This window comes from Carettochelys insculpta, chromosome 14, assembly GCF_033958435.1.
Source record: "Carettochelys insculpta isolate YL-2023 chromosome 14, ASM3395843v1, whole genome shotgun sequence".
NCBI lineage: Eukaryota > Metazoa > Chordata > Testudines > Carettochelyidae > Carettochelys > Carettochelys insculpta.
The window spans coordinates 18,142,232-18,165,649 of record NC_134150.1 but is presented as its reverse complement, the minus strand read 5'-3'; the positions used below and the strand labels follow the sequence as shown (position 1 = coordinate 18,165,649).

The 23,418-nt window shown below is 40.5% G+C and overlaps 1 protein-coding gene across 2 annotated transcripts in view; it reads right to left on the bottom strand.

Annotated features, from left to right (window-relative positions):
• The window catches only part of N4BP1 (NEDD4 binding protein 1), a 43,453-nt gene that overhangs the window by 2,586 nt on the left and 17,449 nt on the right, over positions 1-23,418 (bottom strand). Inside the window, exons 3-6 of one of the 2 annotated variants that reach the window (XM_075008575.1) lie at positions 7,668-7,798; positions 5,865-5,961; positions 2,989-3,096; positions 1,015-1,122 (exon numbers count right to left, since the gene is read on the bottom strand). In XM_075008575.1, coding sequence (XP_074864676.1) covers positions 1,015-1,122; positions 2,989-3,096; positions 5,865-5,961; positions 7,668-7,798 — 444 coding nt within the window. The remainder of the gene's footprint in view (positions 1-1,014; positions 1,123-2,988; positions 3,097-5,864; positions 5,962-7,667; positions 7,799-23,418) is intronic. The other variant, XM_075008576.1, reaches the window with a different exon arrangement.

The following is a 23,418-nucleotide window of genomic DNA, read 5'->3' as shown; positions in this document are numbered from 1 at the left end:
TCTGTTCAAGCAGCTGCATTCATTTCACTGATTTAGAAAGAATAGGAAGTCATTACCTGATGCACTGGAAAAACCAAAATTCTGAACTCATGTCTCCAAAGGAACATAAAGGAAGATCTGATTTTTAAGTATCTTTCTAAACTATTTCAGTAAATTTAAATCTAGATATTTTAAAAGAATTTAAGATAAAAAAGGAAATAGATTAGAAAAGTCATTTAGTTCCAGAAGTCTTGGCAGATGCTGTTTATGGTATGATGTTACAACCAGAGGGTAGCTTGGAAAATGAAAATAGAAACAGGAAAAAAATGCTGCATATCTCCCATGTGTAAAATATATTATTAATGTGTCTATTTATCTTAGGTTTTTCCATAGTTCTCCTAGTGTCCAAGAACTGATCATTGCCAAGAGATCAAAGATATATCTAAATCAGCGATGGGCAATCTACAGTCCACAGGTGGCACACAGTTCACCAGGGTAAGACGCTGGCAAGCTGCCAGACAGATTGTTTACCTTGCATCCACAGGTATGGCCACCCACAGATCCCACTGGCCATGGTTTGCCATTCCCAGACAATGGGAGCTGTGGGAAGCAGTGGCCAGGAAGCCCCTGTGGCCCACCACAGGCTGCCCACTGATTTAGATGAATTCACTGTATTTTTATGAAATAGAGTCACTAGGTATGCATCAGTAGGTTTGCATAATAGCAACATGCTATGTGGACCACCACATTTATGTGAATACCACTACAATCAAAATGCAGAGAACATTACTTGCCGTGCTTATTATGAGATCTTGGCTAGATGCACGTAATGTCACCACCACTTTTTGAACAGACTAAGGTAACAAAATACCTTATCTTTATTTATAATATCAAAATTTATCTTTGGAGCCCATGCTCTTAATATATTTTTCACTGTGACTGTTTAATCTAAGTCAATTGCTACAGGTTCAGTTAAAACATTTATTGCCCCTCATGAGCCTTGGCATTCAAGGCAGAATGAAGAGACTGCTATACCTATAACAGCCTTCACTCCGAAGGAAGTCCTCTAATCTAGGTCCATTTCTTCCCAAAGGATCATCAGGAACCATGAATATGTCCCCAACAAAAGTGTATTGGAGCAACCTGCAATAGTAAATAGTGATGAAACAACTCTACCAATAAATATTTTTTTCCCAGCCACCCACTCCAACCCAATATGTAAAATTAAACTACCTCACAATACCCACCTAATTCCATAGTCAAAATCATGGAAGTCTGATCAATGAATTTCTATTCTGCTACAGCTAAAAACGATATCCCCTTCTAAAACCATGAATTAATGGGTGATTATATGGAAATGGAAAGCCCCCAACTATTCCTGGGTTCTTAAACTGCAAGGTCTTGGCCACTGCAAAACAAGTTTCTGATACAAGGTAGTTGGTGAGAAAGAAAGGGCTAAAGTAGAGTTTATTATATTATACTTGTTCAAACTCTCTTTCCTTGCTAATATAGTCAAACAATTAGTTCAAGACTCCTACATCATTGCAAGGCACACAACTGATTGGGACCAGTGACCTGAACACAATAAGAAGTCCCGTGGTACCTCACAGACTAACAGGTATTTTGGAGCATAAACTGATGAAGTGGGTCTTTGGCCACGAAAGCTTATGCTCCAAAATATCTGTCAGTCAATAAGGTGCTACAGGACTTCTTGTTGTTTTTGAAGATGTAGACTAACTCAGCCACCTCTCTGATATTGAACACAACAGAGAGTCTCCCAAAGATAAACAATAGACGCTGACTAGTCTTGTGTGAAGATTTCTTTTTTTAATTTAAGTTAGTTTGTTGCAAATCCACAGACATAGCTATGTTTATATATACACAATAAAAACAAACTTGAAATATCATAGTGAATTATGTTATTCCTGCACTATTTTAAGCACCTTCTTCCTATTTACATCCTTTAACAACAAAAAAAGTACTTATTAGTACTTGGTCTTCTGCAGAATATAGGGCCTGCTTCAAAGTTACTGATTTGGGATTACAGCCCGAATAAAATTGGAATGATTTATTTAAATTTAATGAGACAACCATCACTAAAATTTAACTTTAAATTTTAGATATTTTTACATAACTTTAAAAACCTAACAGTAAATTATTGAAGGAGATTGTTTACATGTAAACATACAGATATATTGTAACTACAGTATGGCTTTTTTCCTTCTGTACACATCATTAATTGGGGTATTTTATCAAAACTCAACAATCCAGAAAACCAATGCAGAAAGCTTATGGGAAAAATGATCAATTAAGAGTTGTAATTAACAAATATCCATATGGCATCAGCATTATGGAATTAACAAGTACCCATAGGGCATTTTTTCATTACAATGAGAAAGGTACAATACAGAAGCACCAAAATGGATATCTACAATATGCCTTTGTCATTGCAAGATTAGATTACTACAATGGACCCTAAAAAGGGCTATTCCTTAAAACCACCCATAAACTCAAAATTCTAAAGTATGCAATGACCCAGTTGATAAATGGAGCATCTCACTGCAAAAATTTGCCAGTGCTTTGTCAAAGTCCACATTAAAAAAATCAAGTGATTAGTTTATGACCAGCAAAGCCAAATCTGCCTTGCTCCATATGCCACAATTTTAGAGCTGAGATTAGCAAAGGTTCTCAAGTTTACGTAACCATGCATCTTCAATGAGAGGGACTTTGGCAGGATACTGGGGGATGGTAGGAGAGGTGTGCAACTTTAGATTTTGTTACGATCTCTGTCTAAAACAGCCCAAATAAGGATTACTTTCAGAAGAAATGTTTGCCTTTCAGACATTTCAAAATGGGGATGAGTTGTTGCAGAAGGATGTCAGGAGAGGGATTATGCTGTATGGTACTGCTAAAGTTTACATCACAACACTAGTTTAAAAACTGTATTTAGGGTATATGAAGCACAAGGATAGGAGCACCATTATGGTTTGAATAAGCTCTCATAATTACCTTTTTTGAATAATCTCTCTCCAAGAATGAGATTCCGTCACAAATTCTCTGAAATTATCATTGGTAACAATAATGCCTCCAGTTTTATCAGCAAGATGCAGCAAAAACCTACAACATTGGTTGAGAAAGTCAAAATATTTTTGCAGTTTAGTTCTGGACAAAATCATTTATATCAAATAGAAAAAGCACTACAGTCATGTAAGAGAGCCTTCCTTAGACAGTGTGGTTTTACTAATTAAAACATCTGTTTCAAAGTTTTTATAAAGAGGGACTGGTTGACCTCAACCAATAAAAAAAAAAAAATTAAACCCCAAGTCTCACCTAATTGCAACCAGCACTGCTAACTGAGGCAGGTTTATAAGTTAAATAATAGCTTCTAGTGGTTATCACACAAATGCTAACTAAAACATTGAATTACAGGTTTACAAAACTGTACGTAGAGGTAAATAAAGCCACACATGTAAACTAAACCAGTAAAGTTGAAACTATTACACAATTTAACCCAAGTCCAGTACCATACATGCTCTTTTGGATAATCTGCTGTGTCTCCTTGTGCATCAAGATAATACTTCAGCTCCAATGCACTACTATGACGATACCTGCCTGTTTCATCAGCTATTTTATCAATGAGCAATAGATCCTCTTCATAATTATGAAAATTAATGCAAGAAATACAGGGACAACTTTGAAAGTACACAAATTGTTTATTCCTCTGGACATAAAGGCTTCTACTTTTTGCTACTTAAAACATTGATTATGAACTATTTTGGATGTACATAATTTAAAAAAATTCTGTTTTTTCTTACCTATACCTTGAACATAGATTCAATGTAAATACAAAGAGACACCTGATTGCCACAACAATCAGAATTCTTTCCATTGAAAGTATACATTTTGTTTTATAATAAATGCTGTTCTGTTTTAAGACAAATTTAAAAGCACGTGAGGTAAATATAACACCACAAAAGAACTACAGTGGGAACTACTATGGACTGCTTAGTTTTTGTACCTTTTCATTTTCTGACATAACACTGAATTAATGGAGGGGATTTTGGTTATTTATTTTTAAGAATAACTAAAATGTGCTGTACATATAATTTAATTTGAATGTTTAAAAGTTTAAAAATGAGCAGATGGTGATTAGATGGTATATTCAACAACACCAGACATGCTCAATGTGCAAGAACATACCAACCCCTTAGTCAGTAGAAAATAAAAATGGTTAATTTGCTTACCAGCTGGGAGGGAGGGAGATGCAGCAAAAAAGCTAGCTTCCAGGTGGCTAGCTGAGAGCTGCAGCTGCTTGTGTTTTCCAAATTTTAAAGGATTAGTGGACAAACAAACTTTTCTAGCATGTCAGCTCTTCTAACTAATGGCCAGGGCTTGAGACACTTTAGTAGAAATCCTGCAATGATTAAGAAAGCTAAGTGTGGAAAGAAACTCCCCACTTGTGATGAGTAAGATACATCTGTCTGAAAGAGTCTCCCAGAACTTCAAAGCTGGAAATCGTGTTGAAAATGGTATTTTGTTGGTGGGTTTCTAAATAAAACCAGGACGCAAGTTTGACATTAACTGCCTTTGTGTATTTTTTACCACCATTTCCCTCTCTAAGGCTGTGTTGCCCCTTTCGGAAGGGGCATGTTAATGAGGCATTTCAGAACAGGTTAATGAGGTGCTGACATGCATATTCAGTGCCTCATTAGCATAACGTCAGCCAATCGCGCTTTGAAAGTGCTGCTTTCGAAACGCAGACTGGCTGTATAGACATGGGCACTTCAAAATACACACCACACTCCAAAAGTCCCTTATTCCCAATTCATTTTGGGAATAAGGGAATTTCGAAAAGTGATGCTTATTTGAAGTGCCCACATCTATACAGCCTGTCCGCATTTCGAAAGCAGCACTTTCAAAGCACGATTGGCAGCAATGTGTAAACAGGGCCTAACGCTACAATCACCTTGAATGCCACGAGTTTTACACAATTAACATTTAAACACATGCAACCTGTGTAATTCAAGTACACAGTAGCAATCTGTTGTGCCTTCCACATTATTTTACAGGCTGGAAGGTAGAGAAGAGGTAAAAAAATTCCTGAGTTGTTTCAATGAGCACAGACCCAGACATGTGTATTCAAGTCTCCACAACTCAACTGGCTATAGAAGTTAGTACACCTCAGCGAGTGATTTACACAAAATTTGTCTGACACCTGTCCTCAGCAAGGTCTGAAAGCCATGACAAGTTTTAATGAGAAAAGTTACCAAATTACAGCAAACTTTCCTATCTGGTACTCTATTACCCGGAATGCTCAAATAACTGGCATTTTAACTGTAAGTAAATTTTAGTTACATTTTCCATAAGTACAGTATAGTGAAAGTAAATACAAATAAATACAGCAAATACAGTATAAGTTTACAGTGTACACTACGACTAAAGTACTCAGCATACACTTTTGTTTCTTATATCTAATCTTATTTTTCTTTAGTCTTATGCATTGCTAGGTATGCCTCTCTGTTATCCAGAATATTTGAATATGTGGCAACATCGCGGTGCCGGGGCTGCTGGATATGAAAAAGAGTTTATTGTATTCAGAATACCCAGGTCAAGCAAGGATGAATGATGACAGTTTTAAAATCGCTAAGATTTTGGCTTCACAGAATGCTATTAAAAATGCTGGACTTAATGACATTCTGAAAACAGCATGTCTACAAGGGAGTGAAGCTCATTTAACTATCTGCACACAAAGCTACAGCGCATCTCGTACACATGACATTGGTGTTTGGATCTCCAGGTTAATGGCTACCTTACAATATGAGTCATGAGGAACGACACAGTCATTGTGTATTTATTAAAAAGGGTGTAACTTCTATCTTCCATACCTGTCATCATGAGCAGCAATTCTTGCTCCCAGTACCATTCTTGCGGGAGTTAAAGACAATATTCCAACATCCTGGAGCTGCGTTAAGAAATGCTGCTCTGTTAAAAGGGTAAAAAACAACTTTTAAAAGCAAGGCTTTCCTCTGAAAGGGTTTATTTACAACATTTATATCTAGTCTATGTAACATACAAAACAGCACATCTTCTGAGACCAATACCTACTGGTCTGCATGGATGACATGCTGCATCTCAGAAATGGACTACAAGTTGAACCTCTTTTGTCCAGCATCACTGGGACCTGAACAGTGCTGGGTGAGAGAATTTGCTGGACAATGGGAGGTCAATATTTTCTAGCACATTATCAACATTTCCACTGCTTACTGAGCATTTAGAAGACATTTAGGGGTAAATTACAGCTAAGTAAACACACAGAACACTGACAGCCAGGACTGGTGGCTGTAAACAAACTTTATGGGACCAGGGGAAACTTGGCCACACCCATGATAAGTGGTTATCCAGCCAACTAAAATCATGCTGCATTATGGAGTTTACTGGACAATAGAGCTTCAGAGATTAGAGAGGTTCAACCTGTTAAGTCTGAGGCGGATGGAACAAATGGCCAATAAGTTTCTAAATTCCAACTCACCTCTCAGCATCCAAAATTCCCATTAACCGAATGTTTTAATTTTCCTAATAAAGTGAAGCCATTGCTTCTTTATTTCACAGTTTATAAATAACTTAAAAAAATCTGAAGTTATTGGAAAGGTGAAAATGATTTTAAAAGTTTGAAAATAGTGGAGTAAAAGTGAAGCAGTGAGTCTGAGCCTTGCCTTTACTAGAAAGAAAAATGTGTTCACTCAAGCTAGCTACCATGAGTTAAAATCCTACTGAAGACAAGGAAGTTGGTGGTTTTCACATGAGTTAGGTCAAGCTAGATCCTATGGGAGCATCTAGGGTTTAACCTTAGGTTAGCTAACTCTAGGTAAGAACACATTTTTTTTCTAACCAAGATGCAGCCTCACTGTCTTCATGATACTGAAACAAATCAGATCTTTCAAAAATAATTTGCAACACTATTGAGCAAACCTGGAAATGTTTCTCTAAATACCCAAATTTTAAAATGCTGAACAGTAATAACTTGGGTCTTATGAAATTCATGTCCCATTCTGGTCAACGCAAATCCATAAGTTTTAAAAATGGTAAATTTCCAGGTTTCAAACAACAAAATCTGAAATTTCGTGGTACTGTAAATTAGAGAGATCCTAAGCCAAAAAGGAGTTGAGGGCGGGATTTTGCAAGGCTGTTGTATGGGGGTTATGGTATTGCTTGCTTATTTCAGCACAGCTGCTAGCAGCAACGTTGCTTTCAGAGTTGCAAAGCTGGAGAGTGGTGGAGGCTGGACAGGAATTTAACTCTGTAGGGAAAGCAGCCACCAGCAGCCAGGATAATTAAGGGTAGCATAGTACGGTGTTGCCATCCTTATGTCGGCACTGTTGCCTGCAGTCAGCAGCTGTCACGCTCTGGGCACCCAGCTCTGAAAGCAGCAGTACAGAAATAAGTGACTATAGTATTACTACTCTGGCTCCAGTGGGGTGCTGCTTTCAGAGCTGGGCACATGGCCAGCATTACAATCACCACTCTCCAGTTGCCCAGACCTGAAGGCAGCACAAAAGTAAGGGTGGCAATACCGTGACCCTCCTAATATAACTTATCAATTACATTTCTGTGACTGGTTCCAAATAACTTGGAAAGAGTTAACTAGATTGAATCCAGAAGAAAAGAATGCAGGACATTATTCGCCTGACCTTTGATGTTAGGATCACGCTTTGTTCTCCACTGTGGAACAAATACAGTAATGTTTCTGTGGCCACGTTTCCAGAAGTAATCAACAGCTATTGCAATTCCTCGACAGGAGAAAAACTTCTGTATACCATGACTATAAAAAAAAAAAACCCCAAAACAAAAGAAAAAGTGAGATTGATTACGTAGAGTTGTGAAATAATGAATGTTGAAGAAATTTAAAGTGTTGATGTGACCTCACATCTTGGATTATAACTACAATAGTACTATAAAGATACTACATGTATATACATGACAGAATCTATCAAAAATAGAGGGATGCTTATGATTGTAGTCACATACAAGGTGCTCCATACAAGAAAATGTTTAAGTGCAAAAAAAAAAAAAAAAAAAATAAGGGAGCAGTCTCTCTTCTGCCACATTACCACACTATTCATAACCAATTAATTATAATAAAAGTAAGTATTTTACTCTGAAGCACCAGACGCACATTCTCTCTAGTTGGCACCAAAACATATTTCACAAGGAGGGCCAGATGTGAGGACATGCCGTGTCTGATTCTTTTGAACAGCAGATACTGAGATTGGGAAACAGAAGTCCCTTCACTCCTTTCCCTCCTATCATTTTGGGCCAGTAACGTTTCGACAGATCAATGAATGAGGAAATACCTCTGAGACAAAAGGTATCTGTACTTCAGATAAACAGAAATAAAGTGGTAACACCCTCCCATTTTTGTGACTCAGCCAAGTGGCTCTAATAAAGGAAAACAAACTAAGAAACCATGGCACTAACCTAACACTGAAGATATCAGAGGATAAGAGGTGTTATGCAGCATGAGTTGATATAACTTAAGTAATGACAACAGGAGGATAAGATTCTGACTTCCAAGTCAGTGTGTAAATCCTTCAATTAAAAATGTTCAAAACATTTAATAACTATGATTATCATTCTGAGAAATATTACTTATTACAGACTCTAACAAGTAGTAATGATAATATGCAGCAATTAGCATGAACTACAAAAGTGACTACAATTAAAATACTGAGCCCTGAGAGCGTAATAGCCCAATACTTCATTTTTCAAAGTAATTTTAGTAGGAGATAACGGCTGATTAGACCAAGCTGTTTTTTTTTAAAAAAAAAAAAAAAAAATATCCACGTAGGGATATGACATATGTAGATAGGAAAAATAATACCTTTATGGGCAAAAGAAACTGATGTAGTTCAGCAAAAAGTAGTAATAGTATGCAGTACAAGTAAAATTGGCAAATATGGACCAGAGTTTAGTTTTATTATAGAAACCCTGATTTCAGCATCCAACATCCCAAATGAAAAAGCTACACATGCTAATTAGCACTCCACCCTATGTCAAGAATGGAACTAGGTAAAAGAAGTGGGCAAACAGGAGACGTGAATAGCAAGTGAAGCGAGATCTCTTTATATAACAATTGCATGGAAAGTCTGTGAAACAGATTAAACAACACTAACACCAGTTTAAATTTAAAAAATCACTTTATTTCATATTCTTCTGTAAGTCAGAAGCCAGATTTATAGGAAGAGAGTAATACAGTCTAACCTGCTGCTTCTACTCTCTGTAACAGGTTCAAGAGAATTTAAATTGACAGGCAACTTCATGAAACATCGCTCTGAAGAGAGAGAAAAAAAAGAGCAGGAGGTTTCAGCACCAGTTTCACTTTTTCAAATCAGATAGATACCAAGAAAATGTAAAGTGATCTTCTTTAAGAACGAAACACATTGAAGATTGCACGAATTTCAAATCATGAAGCACACATTAAATAATCAGTACTTTATGACATGCCTACAATGCAATTGGCTTAGATTTAGTTAGTGCACTAAAAGTACAAGCAGAGCCAGGGCAATATATGGGCAACAACATGGACTAGCTGCCAAAGTATACACTGAAAGTCTCAGAGGATCTTCACTCGAGTCACTGTTTTCATTGCTATTGTTAGCAAGCTAGCTAGATCAGAACTGCCTTGGGTATGCCTTAAAATTGTATTCATGCTTCCTTGGTGTATTATGGACATACCCTAAACCAGGGGTACGAAACCTTTTTTGGGTCAGGGACCACTGACCCACAGAAAAAAAAAATCAGTCAGGGGCCACACAAAAGTAAGAGAAAAAAAACCCCAATTCTCACGGATGTGGCCACCGACTGAGATACCTCACACCCCTCACCAGGGGGCAGGAAGGACCGAGGTTCAGGGCCTCCTCCAGGCCTGATTAACTCTTTTGTAGAGCCAGGGCTACAAGGTTTTGTGGGCTATACAGGCTCAGGGGTAGGCCAAAATGAGGGACTGCTGGGGAACAGGATGGGGATGCAGGGTTGGGGTGGGCAGTAGGGTGCAGGAAGAAGCTGGGAGTTAGGAAGTTGAGTTCTGGGAGCGAGATGGGGTGCAGGAATGGATTGGGCGTGCAGGACTTGTTTTACCTAAGTGATCTTTACCAAATATACATAACCCTGAATTACCCACCAGGAGAAATTATAAAAAAAAAAAAAAAAAAGCACAACAATTGACAGGGCCAGAAGATTACCTAGAGACCAGTTACTCCAAGATAGGCCCAAAAAACTCAAGAACAGAACACCACTGGTCATTACTTACAGCCCCCAACTCAAACCATTGCAACGCATTATTAAAGACCTACAACCTATCCTTAATCAGGATGCCACACTCCAGAGGGCCCTAGGTGATAGGTTTGTTCTCTCCTACAGACAACCTCCAAACCTTATGAGGATTCTCACCAACAGCCACAGTCTATACCACAGGAACACCAGTCCTGCGACTTTTCCTTGCAACAAGGCCCATTGCCAACTTTGTCCACATATCTATTCTGGAGATACCATCACTGGACCTAACCAGGTTATTCACAGAATCACAGGCACATTCTCATGTTCCTCAACTAACATCATATACGTCATCATGTGCCAACAATGCCCACATGGTTTGTGTATTGGGCAGACTTCAAACTCTCTTAGACCAAGAATTAATGGGCATAAAACAGACATAAAAGCACTCCTGATTCACAAACCTGTCAGTCAACACTTTAATGGAGTGGGACATTCTGTTAATGATCTGAAAGTCTGCGTTTTACTGAAGAGGAATTTTCACAGCAGTTTGGAAAGAGAGGCTTGTGAACTCTCTTTTATATTCAAATTCAACACATTAACACATGGTTTGAACCGGGATGGGAATTTTTTCGGTCATTATAGGGGCTCTTATGCACACTTGGCTTTATCTAATTCTTGACTCCCTTGCCCCCGCCCCCGCTCTCTGATTTGCTCACCTTGATAATATTTTTCTGATTTGTCAACCTTGATTACTATTTTTGGATCTCTGTGCCTTAAATATCGAGTGTGTTCTGGTATGGCTATGATTTGGGGAAGTGGGTCTGTCCCACGAAAGCTCATCACCTAATAAATTATTTTATTAGTCTTTAAAGTGCTACTGGACTATTTTTTTAAAAGAAATTCCTATCTTCCTGTTATAAAGAAATTAAACATATTCCTGCAGAATTTCAGACTTGGTATAGCAGACAAAATGACAACCTCCTTCTGGGTTTCACGCAAATCAAGAACTAACTCTGGTACATCAGGAAGATTTTTCACACAACTTAATTTTGGGTAACCTGCTAGCATCCACAGTCAAAAGATCAGATTCTTCCTTTGTGCAGCTCTTCTTATTGACAACATGCAGGTTATCACCTTAATACACACAAGTTCAGGGATCATTTCCACACTGTTAGTGGGCAACAGAAAAGTCATCTTGTGCTCTGGTAAGGACATCAAGCTGGTCAGACAAGGTTGTCATATATTTATGCAAACACTCTAGCAACAGGTAAAACAGAAGCACCAAAGTCCTTTGGTTCCTGGGAGCTAGTTGTGAAATTAACTGGATGCAACCTAGCTAAAATGTCATTAAACCTGGCAGACCCAAACTTTATGAACACTAAGAAGTCCCGTGGCACCTTATAGACTAACAGATATGAACACTTCCATCCTGGACCTCAGCCATGTCCAGAAATCTGCTCAAGACATAGACTGACTGGCCTCTTCTCTATGCTTTTCAGATAGAAGTGCAGGAGAACATTGACCCACTTGTCTGTGGAAAATATTGTCTGCTAAAGATCAATGAGCTCTCCCTGAACTTCACCTAATTCATTTCCAAACAGCTCTCTTCCTCAGCTATCACCATACTCTGTAGACACCACGTCAGGATTAATTCTTTCCTGTGATGGGTTTCAGACACTACCTTGACAGAAAAAAATGCTTTAATATAATTCCCAATGGAAATACTTGAAGGAATTGTGTTTTTCACTCCCACAACAGTGGAAGGGATTGGAATCACTTAACCTATGTGTACACTGGGAAATAAAGTCAAATTTGGAGTTATAGTGGATAGTTCTCTGAAGACATCCACGCAGTGTGCAGCAGCAGTTAGTAAGGCAAATAGGATGTTAGGAATTATTAAAAAAGGGATCGATAATAAGACAAAAGATATCATACTTCCTCTATATAAAACTATGGTACGCCCACATCTTGAGTACTGCGTGCAGATGTGGTCTCCTCACCTCAAAAAAAGATATATTGGCATTAGAAAAGGTTCAGAAAAGGGCGACTAAGATGATTAGGGGCTTGGAACGGGTCCCATATGGGGAGAGGCTAGAGAGACTGGGACTTTTCAGTTTGGAAAAGAGGCGATTGAGGGGCGATATGATAGAGGTATATAAAATCATGAATGGTGTGGAGAAAGTGAATATAGAAAAGTTATTTACCTTTTCCCATAATACAAGAACTAGGGGACACCAAATCAAATTGATGGGTAGTAGGTTCAAAACTAATAAAAGGAAATTTTTCTTCACACAGCGCACAGTCAACCTGTGGAACTCCTTGCCCGAGGAGGCTGTGAAGGCCAGGACTCTATTAGGGTTTAAAAAAGAGCTTGATACATTTTTGCAGGTTAGGTCCATAAATGGCTATTAGCCAGGGATAAAGTATGGTGCCCTAGCCTTCAGAACAAGGGCAGGAGATGGATGGCAGGAGATAAATCACTTGATCATTGTCTTCTGTTCTCCTTCTCTGGGGCACCTGGCATTGGCCACCGTCGGCAGATGGGATGCTGGGCTGGATGGACCTTTGGTCTGACCCAGTATGGCCATTCTTATGTTCTTATGTTCTTAAATTGATTGAAGTCAACTTTATACCATCAGATTTTATGAAGTCGATGGTGAGCGTCCACACATTTAGAAAGTCAATGCAATGTCCCCATTACCTTTGCTAAGTCTGACTGTGTCAGCAGTGCATTATGGGTACCTATCCCATAGTTCCTGCATCCCCATTGCATTCTGGGTTTCTGTGCCAGTGTGCTCAGGGAAAAAATGTGCTGCAAGTGGTTGTAGGTATCTGATATCATCCCAGGGTGCCTTGCCCTCACACCCCACTCCCATTGAAAACAAACCGCCAAATACATGTTTGCACCACTTTTCTACAGCCTGCCTCAGCACACACTGTTACAAGGCTAGTGGGCCAGTCCTGAGAAATGCAGAAAAAAAAATTCTGAAAAGTTTCAATTTGGAGCTATTGAAAAGGTGGGGGAGTTTTTTGGTATTGTTGAACTGCTTCATTTTGATAGTATTATTTTGATTCATTTCATTCTGACCTGGCAGCCGTGAGTGTGTGGGGGCAGCCACGTGGCAGTGGTTGTGGGGGTTGACCTGGAGAGCCCAGGCCGATCCCTGCTCACCTGGGCTACGTCTACACGTGAAGCCTACATCGAAGTAGCCTATTTCGATGTGGTGACATTGAAATAGTCTATTTCGATGAATAACGTCTACACATCCTCCAGGGCTGGCAACGTCGATGTTCAACATCAACGTTGAGCAGCACCACATCGAAATAGGCGCAGTGAGGGAACATCTACACGCCACAGTAGCACACATCGAAATAAGGGTGCCAGGCACAGCTGCAGACAGGGTCACAGGGTGGACTCAACAGCCAGCCGCACCCTTAAAGGGCCCCTCCCAGACACACTTGCACTAACCAGCACAAGATACACAGAGCCGACAACGAGTTGCAGACCCTGTGCATGCAGCATGAATCCCCCGCTGCAGCAGCAGCAGCAGCAGCAGCAGCCAGAAGCCCTGGGCTAAGGGCTGATGCACACGGTGACCACAGAGCCCCGCACGGGCTGGAGAGACAGCGTCTCTCAACCCCCCAGCTGATGGCTGCCATGGAGGACCTCACAATTTCGACGTTGCGGGACGCAGATCGTCTACATGGTCCCTACTTCGACGCTGAACGTCGAAGTAGGGCGCTATTCCGATCCCCTCATGAGGTTAGCGACTTCGATGTCTCGCCGCCTAACGTCGAAGTTAACTTCGAAATAGCGCCCGACGCGTGTAGCCGCGACGGGCGCTATTTCGAAGTTAGTGCCGCTACTTCAAAGTAGCGTGCACGTGTAGACACAGCTCTGGAGAGCAGAGGAGGTGAAAGTGATGGTCAGAATGGACACATTGGGGGCATTGTGGGATACTTCTAGAGGACAATAAAATCAAATTAAATAACGCTGTGCCTACACTAGCATTAAGTCAACCTTGTAAATATGAATTTGGTGTTACTCATGGAAAAGCTGGAGTAGAAAATTCAACCTTAGGCCCCCTTAAAATTGACCTCATGATACCTGTAGTGAAGACAGGTACATTATGAAATCAACCTAGCTCCCTTAAAATCGACTTTATGCTCTATTGTAGACATAACCTTAAGGTGGATTTTAGCCAAGGTCACTTCTACAAAATATTCAGATATGGCTAAAAAACTTTAACCTGGCAAATAGTTTCCCTGACAAGACCTGCTTTCACCTATCTTATGCATTATAAGGGCAATTTACCCACCTTTAGTATTCACAGGAATGGGACACAATTTGCTTAATTTGAGTCAACTAGTCCTACTAATAACAGATAAAACCCAACCCTTTCTCTCCCCACTCTTCCACACACTATATAAACCCTGCATTCTATTTTTCCCTACTCCAGTCATCTGAAGATGTAGGACTTATCACCAAAGACTTGTTAGTCTAAATTGAAACAACATTTATTTGAGAAGCTACAGACTAACACAGCTATCCCCCTGAGACTATTTAATCAAAAGTAATATCTGTGCCGATGTCCCTCCATACCATACACCTTCCTCCAATAAGTTCTGCACCACTCTCTGCAGCAGAGCTCAGGCTTTAGCTTTAGCTCCGGGGGCTGTGTAGTGATTTTCCCTGTCAGTAGTGCAATTAAGTTTGAGAATCTCTGTTCTAGAAAAACCCATAAGGTTTTAGTTTTCTATAACTAAGCTAAGAGAAGTCAGCTTGGCTGAGCTTTTCTAAAGAATCCAGATGAAAAAGTTTTTTTTAATACTGCTCCGATTTTTCTTTTATAATAGATCTTGTTTTAAGGGAGCTACTGTTGCATAGATGTTTCACACAGTCCACCCAAAAGACTTACTCTTCAGTAAGGCTGTGCCCACACTATGAGATAATTCGAATTTAAGGCAGTTACCTGGAAATTACCACATGACTGCCTTCACTTTAAATACCATTAACTTGATTTAGGGAGCATTAATACCGAGATAACAATATCATTGCTACCTGATGCATGTAATGTCAAGCTTGAATTCAAAAATTCGATTAAGACTAGTATGGAAGCACCACATCTTAAATTCAAATCTATTAGCCTCCAATATGTAACTCACAATCCCCCCCTCAGTGCTCTGCTCTCCAGGTGCTCCAGAATTAGGAAACAGGAAGACTGGGAATTTCAAAGTGGGAGCAGCAAGCCTGTGACTGTGGGCTGGTTTGTTTGAGAGCCTGAGAAATGTCTGTCCTTCCTTGGTATTAGCACTGTGAGCGCATCTACCCATTACAAATAGCCCTTGCAGGGAGTTTGTGGTTTTGTCTCTAAATTTATTGTTTTTTTCTGCGCTGCCCGGCACCACGTGCTGCCCTGCTGCACCATGGAGCACCAAGGCTGCTGTGGGGGTTATGCTTGCATAAGAGGCCAAGAAACTTCTTCTCAGCAGTTTACATTTGTGCACACCCTCTCCTCTTTCCCCCCCAGGCAGCACACAGTTGGAGTCTTTTCTGTGCTCAGCCACATCATGTGGGTAGGCCCCGACCCAATAAAAGGATGTGCCTTCTGTTCGGTGCTGACCATGCTACCAGGCAGCACCATGTCCTGGCTTGCACATGTTTAGGGTTCCAAGGGCTGGAAAGAATTTGCAACCACCAGGGGACAGTCTCCCCAAGTGACTAAGATATTTGGGGGCTTGCTGCCTCTGGGATGAAGTCTCCCCCGGTGACTAAGATAGTGGGTGGGGACCACTGCAACTGAAACCCCCTGCGCCCCTAGCAAGGGACCCATGGTGCTTGCAGCTGCCAGGGCAAGTTTCCCCCAGTGGCTAAGATAGTCAAGGGGACTACTTCAGCTAATTCAACATTGCAACCTGCTCTGCACCCACACATCATAGCAACACACCCTGCCAAAAATATTTTCAGGGGCTTGATGTCCATTGCAGACACCTGCTGGATTGATGTTTCTGTTATGAAGTCTTTCTGCTAACACTTCCTAGGTGTCTTCATGCTTTGACCCCCTCAGAATCATGGCCGGGGTGGCTAGTTGAGATTCCTGTTTTCATTGTAAGTTCAGCATATGATATTTCACTGCCATCACCTGTGTTCACAATGTCTGCGTTGCAAAGAGGGAAGTCAAAAAATCTTTTTTCCTAGACTTTTCTACCTTCTTTCTAACCTTGAGAATACAGCCTGGATCCCTGTATTATTTTCAGGCATCTCACGGGAGGGGGGACACTCAGTGGATGGCCAGTTGAGAACACAGCCTGTGCACAGAACCCTTATAGTGCACCAGAAGGCCAAAGACTTTCCCCTCAGCAATTTTCCTTTTTGAAACACTTTCCTATCTTCTCTTTCTTCAAGCATTTCAGGGTCCCTGTATTATTTTCAAGGATCAGATGCAATCACGGGAGGGGGGACACTCAGTGGATGGCCAGTTGAGAATTCAGCTACAGAAGAAAGACATTTCTGCAAACTTTTTTGCCATCTCTGTGGATGCCCAATTTTAACTTCCTTCCAACAGGAAAAATGGATGTTTGCTTACCACAGGAGGGGAATAAGGAAAATGCAATGTGGGAAGATGATCTCAAAGAGTAGCAAGCATACACAGAATGCTACAGGAATGAGAGAACTGCGGGATAGTTTCCCACAACGCACAGCTGCAACAGTCGATGTTTGCCAATTGAGTGTGGCAACAATAAGTCGACTTTGGGAAGAGCATGTGAGGAGTTGAGGATGGTCAAATTCAAACTTATAAGTTGCAGAATTATAAAAGCTGTATTAAATGAATTCAAATTTATCTTATAGTACAGATGCAGCCTAAGATAAGAAAAAAACAGGAGTGTTTTAAAAAACACATTAGATAGTTCAGGTAAACTCTACCCAAGTGGTTCCCAACCTTTCCTTTTATGGGGACCACTAAATCATCATTGAAAGTTCTTGTGGACCACCATGCAAGCAAGCTGTTTTACAAATTTAACACAGCCTATGGCTAAAGAGAGTCAAACATGTATATCAAAAGATACTTAAAATGTATCTATTTCAAAAAATTTATTATGCTCATTCAAACGTACTGCACTTGTCATGGTACATTTACCTGAAGCAGGCTTACCAGTGGGGAAAAAAGATACTGCTTTTCTAACGAGAAGGCTGATGTTATTTCGCTGACATCAAATGCTTGATGTATGGTTCAAGCAATGACAATTTCAATCGGAGATCTGCTTCAAATTGAAGTTTATTCTGGTATTTGGTGGTCAGTGTGACAAGCACCGAAAATCCAGTTTTACAAAAGGTACGTTGTGGGGAAAAAGCAATGGAAACACTACTGTCTTGTTGGGCAGTGCTGCATATTCCGAAGCAACTTTAAGCCAAAGGTCAGTCAGGTATTGCAGAGAAAAATGCTGATTTCAAGTACTATCACAAGACAGTTCCACAAGGCTGTCTTGCTCTGTTGAGGTCAGGCTTGCAAGGATGACATCATCAAGGCTCATACAGGTATTTTGTATCCAGCTGAATTTTGTGTCAGGCACAGGGAAGTACTCACATAGGCTTGTTTTCAGACTTTGGAGGTGATTTTTGATGACGTGTTTCACACTGTTTGTAAGCCGCGAATTTGCTGTGACACAAAAAAAGAAAAAAAAAACACGCACAACTGACAGATTTGCAAACAAGTTATAACTAGACGGCTCAAGTCATTTGGCCCACATATCTTATTTTCTTGATCATTGCCTCTATTTTGTTCAGCATGTGAAATAAATGTCACTGATTTTCCCTGAAGTTGCAGATTGAGATCTTTCACGTGATAGAAAATATCTGCCACACATGCTAACTTGGAAAGACACTGAAAGTCACCCAAGCAATGTGAAAATTCAAATTTTAAGTAAAAATTTCTCACCTCATCATGCAACTCAAAAAGACAAGTGAGTGCCATCCTTCGGGGACAGCCAATGGACCTCAGCGTGCACAAGTAGTTGATGGTGATCACTACCCATCTCATCACAGAAAACTGCAAAATTCACAAATTCAGTGAACAGGCCTTGATGTAATTAACCATTTTAACTGCTTCCTCCAAAATGGTCTTGAGGTCAGCAGGCATTTTCTTTGTAGCTAATGCCTCCCTATGAAGCTCCAGTGAACGGACGTTGCTTGCAGAGCCATTGAACTTACATGTGTAACAACCCCACTCTATTGGCCTAACAGCGCACAGGCCCATCTGTGCTAAGTTCAACATATTTTGATCGACCAATCCCATTTTCAATGATGAAGCTGTTCAACATGTCAAAAATAGCTTCTGCAGTTGAGCATGTCGGCAAACGATTTGCAAAAGAGAAAGTCCTCCTGTATTTCTCCATTATGTTCATACCTTGCACAGATCAGCAGGTCAGAAAGGTTTTCAATGTGTGTTGACTCATCCAGATAGAGTACATAAAATCCATCGGTTCATATTCTTGCTAGTAGCGGATAACAGACGTTGAGGGTCATCTCATTGATTCTGCCTTGAACTGTGTTATCCGACACTGAAATCATGTTGATTTGCTTACAGACCCTCTCTCCCCCAGCACACTCACCATCTCCTTAGCTGCTGGCAATATCAACTCTTCCCTCATTCTGTATGGCTTACCTTTGCTACGAGCCTAGCTATACAGTACAAGGCCTCCACTGCCTTAGAATTATCACTGCCTTGAGATGTACCTTCCATAATTTTTTGCTGCTTTGAAATTCTTTGAGCTTGTTTTCAAAAAATTCAATTGGCTTGGACGGTATTTCTCATATTTAGTCTCAAGATGATGGCAGAGACTAATGGTTGTAAGTTTTCATTCGACAGCACAGGGCATATACTGGTAACAGTTCATTCTCAGTTCCAGTGGAAGTAAACCCCAGATATAAGTATTCACTACTGTATGTTCTCCACACTCTCCGCTTACTTTTGCTGTTACCTCACTGCCATTTTGACCATCTGTGTCTTCTTTTGAGCATGCCAGATAAAAGCCACTGATCCATTTTTGGGGTCCCATGTTCTAACTGCCAAATGTGCAAAGGGGGGCACATTCCTCCAATGTGCATGTACTCATTGGGTCGCACTGGCACCCCACCCCCGCATGTGCACACTTCTATGCCCCTCACATGCACACTCTGCGATCATAAACCTGTCACAGTCACACATACAGAAACAGGGAATGCACCCTACCACCCCAAGATGGGGATACTCTAAGCTCCCTCATACATCCACACCATAGACACATTCAGCTCCCACACTCCTCCCCCCCACACTTTCCACGTGGGCACACGAAGAAATCTCTTCAGGCCCTCCCCCCCACCTACACACCCTCATGCTAGCACACTCCCAGCTCTCCCCAGCACACATCCTATGGGCGCATCCTCAGTTCCCCACCCAGGCACACTCCCAGCTATCCCTAACACCCCACCACCCAGCATGGCCAGGCCTCCCCCCCACGTTGGGGAATAGAGGGGGGCTTGGAACTTAGTGCAGCCAGGCCTGGCCTTCCTCCTCTCCCGCTCCCCAGTAAAACCCCTCCTGGCCACCCTCCCGAACAAAGCTCTCTCCCCGGGCCTCCTCCTTACCTCAACAAAGTCCCTGCATATGCTGCAGGCCTGCTAGACATTGGAAAGGGGACTTAATGAGCTTTTCCCCCATGGGTCACCTGCCATACCCTGGCTGACCACCAGTGGTTTGTGGACCACAGGCTGGGAACCACTGCTCTAGACTGACTAAAGTACCATTCCCCCAGGACTCATCCAAACTAGTAAAAAGTGGTAAAACTACAATGTGCCTAAACTAGGAATTTTGGAAAATAATATGTTTGGGACACATCTTTTCTCCCCTTATATCAAATAACAAATCTCCAATGAGGGATACAAAATGTGTCTGGAGCCGGATGTGCACTCCACTTTCTAATAAACAGGAATGGACATATTTTCCCTCCCAAGATGTGTGTTGCACGTGGACAGTGGCATTTTCTACCTCAGAGTAGAACCGAAAAGGACACATGGAAGCAGAAAGATTTGGTGGAGAAGCAAACTGACAGTCTCAAAATCCACACTTTAAAATACACAGAAAGATGTGAACTGAAACAAAATTTCTTGTTTTGTAATCAAAGCTTTCAGCTGATCGAATGGAATGAGGCAGGTGTCACTGTGAGCAGTTAGGGAGCACACAGGGCTCCCAACTTGGATCTACAGCTTTGCATGTGTTGGTTTGACTCAGCCTTCAGAGCCTGAGCCATAAGGTCTACAACAGCTATTTTGAGCACGCTACACTAGCACAAGCCCTGTCTCCAGAAAAACTGTCCACCATGGTTGGAAGAGTTGCTCCCACATACAGTGTAGATACACTGTAGAGGGTTGTTTTCACTGCAGCGGTTATCTTCGTACTCTACTTGAGCTAGTCTAGCTCTATTGAGGGCAACCATACTGCAAAGCACTCAAAACAAAAAACAAAAGCTGCCTAAAGCAATTAGATAAGCAGCACAGAATAATCTGATTAATAGCTGATGAGTTGTACATCCAGATGCTGCACCCCCAGAACATGACTAAGGCCATGTCTATGCTACCACTTCAGTTAGCAAAACTTTTATCACTTACAGGTGTGAAAAAACAACCCCTAAGGGCCCTAAGTTTTGCTAGCATAAGTGGTATACTGTACACAGTGCTGTGTTGGTGAGAGAGCTTCTCCCACAGACTTACCTAACTCTGCTCCTCGAGAGTGGTTTAATTAGATTAAGTATAGAGCATTCTTCCTTTGGCAACAGCAGCTATATGAGAGATCTTAAAACAATGCAGTTGCATCCATACAGCTGAGCTGCTGTAAGCGCTCAGCATTGAAGTAGTCAGACATAGGCATCAGAAAGCACGCAGGCTTCAATTCATACCCCTCCCCTGACCAGACACATAACTTGAGCTCAAAGGAATAATCTCAAGCTAGAAAGCAGTATGCACAGATGGGAACTGGGTTAGAGGCAAAAGAAGCTATACCTTGAGCTAACAATGCAACAAAAACAACCCTTCTGAGTAAGGGCTCGTATGGAAGTGAAACTTTGGACAATGACTGAAGAATGCTTTAACATATTTTCTTTCATTCACTATCCGCTAAGTGGTCATTTCAGAGTTTATACACCAAAAAACTCTTTTACGTTCAGACATTTATTTTACGAAGTGTCCAATAACTTCATGAGTACTAAGAAGAACAATGAATTCCATCTGATAGAATTCTGAGCTCATACTATGAAACAAAACCCTATTCACTCTCTTTTGTCAGAAAAAAAGCGTCCTTGTCTAAAAGTCTAGGAGGATGTGGTGGATTTGTTACTTTCTACATAACCCCAGCAATTTGCATTTCTTTTCCATTATACAAGTTTGGGAAATCAGTCTAAAAAAGGTTGAGATAAATTATGACTCAGTTATGACTATTTGCATGACTATTTTCTAAATAACAAAATCTGAACAATGAGGAAATGGTTCAGTCGTAAAGCTACTTACTGTAACAACACTGTACTTTTTTTTATTCAAGTACTGTCATACAGTTGTGGGTCATATAGAATTTCCCCGTAAGACTTGCCAGGGCTACACCAGTCAAGTGACAGGAAGTGTTAATCAAGTATTTCAGTTAACCCTTATAATGCTGGCACTTCAAGACTGGTACCCAAATTAATTCTTCAGAGACAGTATCTATGTATCGGATTTAAACTGAAGTTAGAACAATAGTTACCAAATTATCATCATCTCCTTTACTCAATAACCACCATACTTTAAGGATGGTGCTTTTGAAAGACTCCCACATCATCTAACAAGTGACAGAACAAATCATTTTCAAACAAGTCTTCAAAACTCACCTGGTTGACCATTCATGATATACCACAAGCAAACCAAGATTTTTTCCCTCAGACATATTCATTTACTCAGAAAAGCAAGTTTTGACTCCTTCTCCCTTTTTGAACAGATTATAAAGAGGTCCATGAAAACATTATTAGATATTTTCCCTTCAAAATTTATTAGTTGTATTTGGCCAGTGAAAGTAAGATTTGGTCTCTGACTGCAAGAGTGTGTATCTACTTTCATCATGAATATTTTGTACCTGTGAATTCAAAGCCTGTCAGTGAAGTAGTTGTTGAGGCACTACAGTGCTGGAAGCCACAAATGCAGATAAGGTATAATAAGAAACACTAAGAATACTCAAAAGATATGCCAGAAAGCACCCTGGCCCCTGGTAGGGTTCCAAGAGATTAGGTATGAGGATAGAAGCCAGTTCTGGCAACACTACCATGCCTGCTAAAATATCACCAAATATAAAAAATGGCCTGAAACAGAAGTCATCGGGGAGATAGGACTAGGGGAAAAAGAAAAGTAAAAAACTGTTACAAAGTAGATACAATAGAACATCTAGTTTTTGTAATGCACTCAATACTGTAACATCTGAGAAAATTTGAAAGAACCTATGCTTTTGGGAACATACCTGTATTTTATTGTTCTTTATCACTAGTGTAGACCATTTTAAACTAATTATTAAATACTGGATAATAGACTAATAGGATGTTCTTAGTAGAAAACATTGCACCCCACAAAGTAACATCTGTCAGACTCCAAACAAGCCTAATATTTATGCTGGTAATGTGTTTTAATCCTCCTGAGGGCTAAAGACTCAAATCACACTTTATTAATGTTTTGTATTCTAGATTTCAGTCCAAATACAGTCTGAAGATATGACTAGAAGTGGAGATGATACCCAGACTTGGATTGTCCAGTTTTACACTAGAAGAAACCATAGAAACAGCCATGATCTGCACGTGAACAGCAGAAAATGAGGTGACAATTTGTGTAAGTGAAAATATCTAACACTAAAATTATATCCAGTTTATTATAAACTACAACAAATTTTGAGTTATAAGTCAGCATAAAGGGAAACAGAAGAAGATTTCAAAACCAGAAGCATAAGGCACTATGAAATAATCCCCACGTGAGAATCCCATAAGTCTTAAGTACAGCTCCATGTCTGTCATGGAGCCTGTGGAAGTCACAGATTCCACCACCTGTGTCATTTATGCAGGCCAGAGGCAGCTGCTCAGTTGGCTTATGGTACAGCCACACCAGCTGCTGCTTTGGTAACTCTC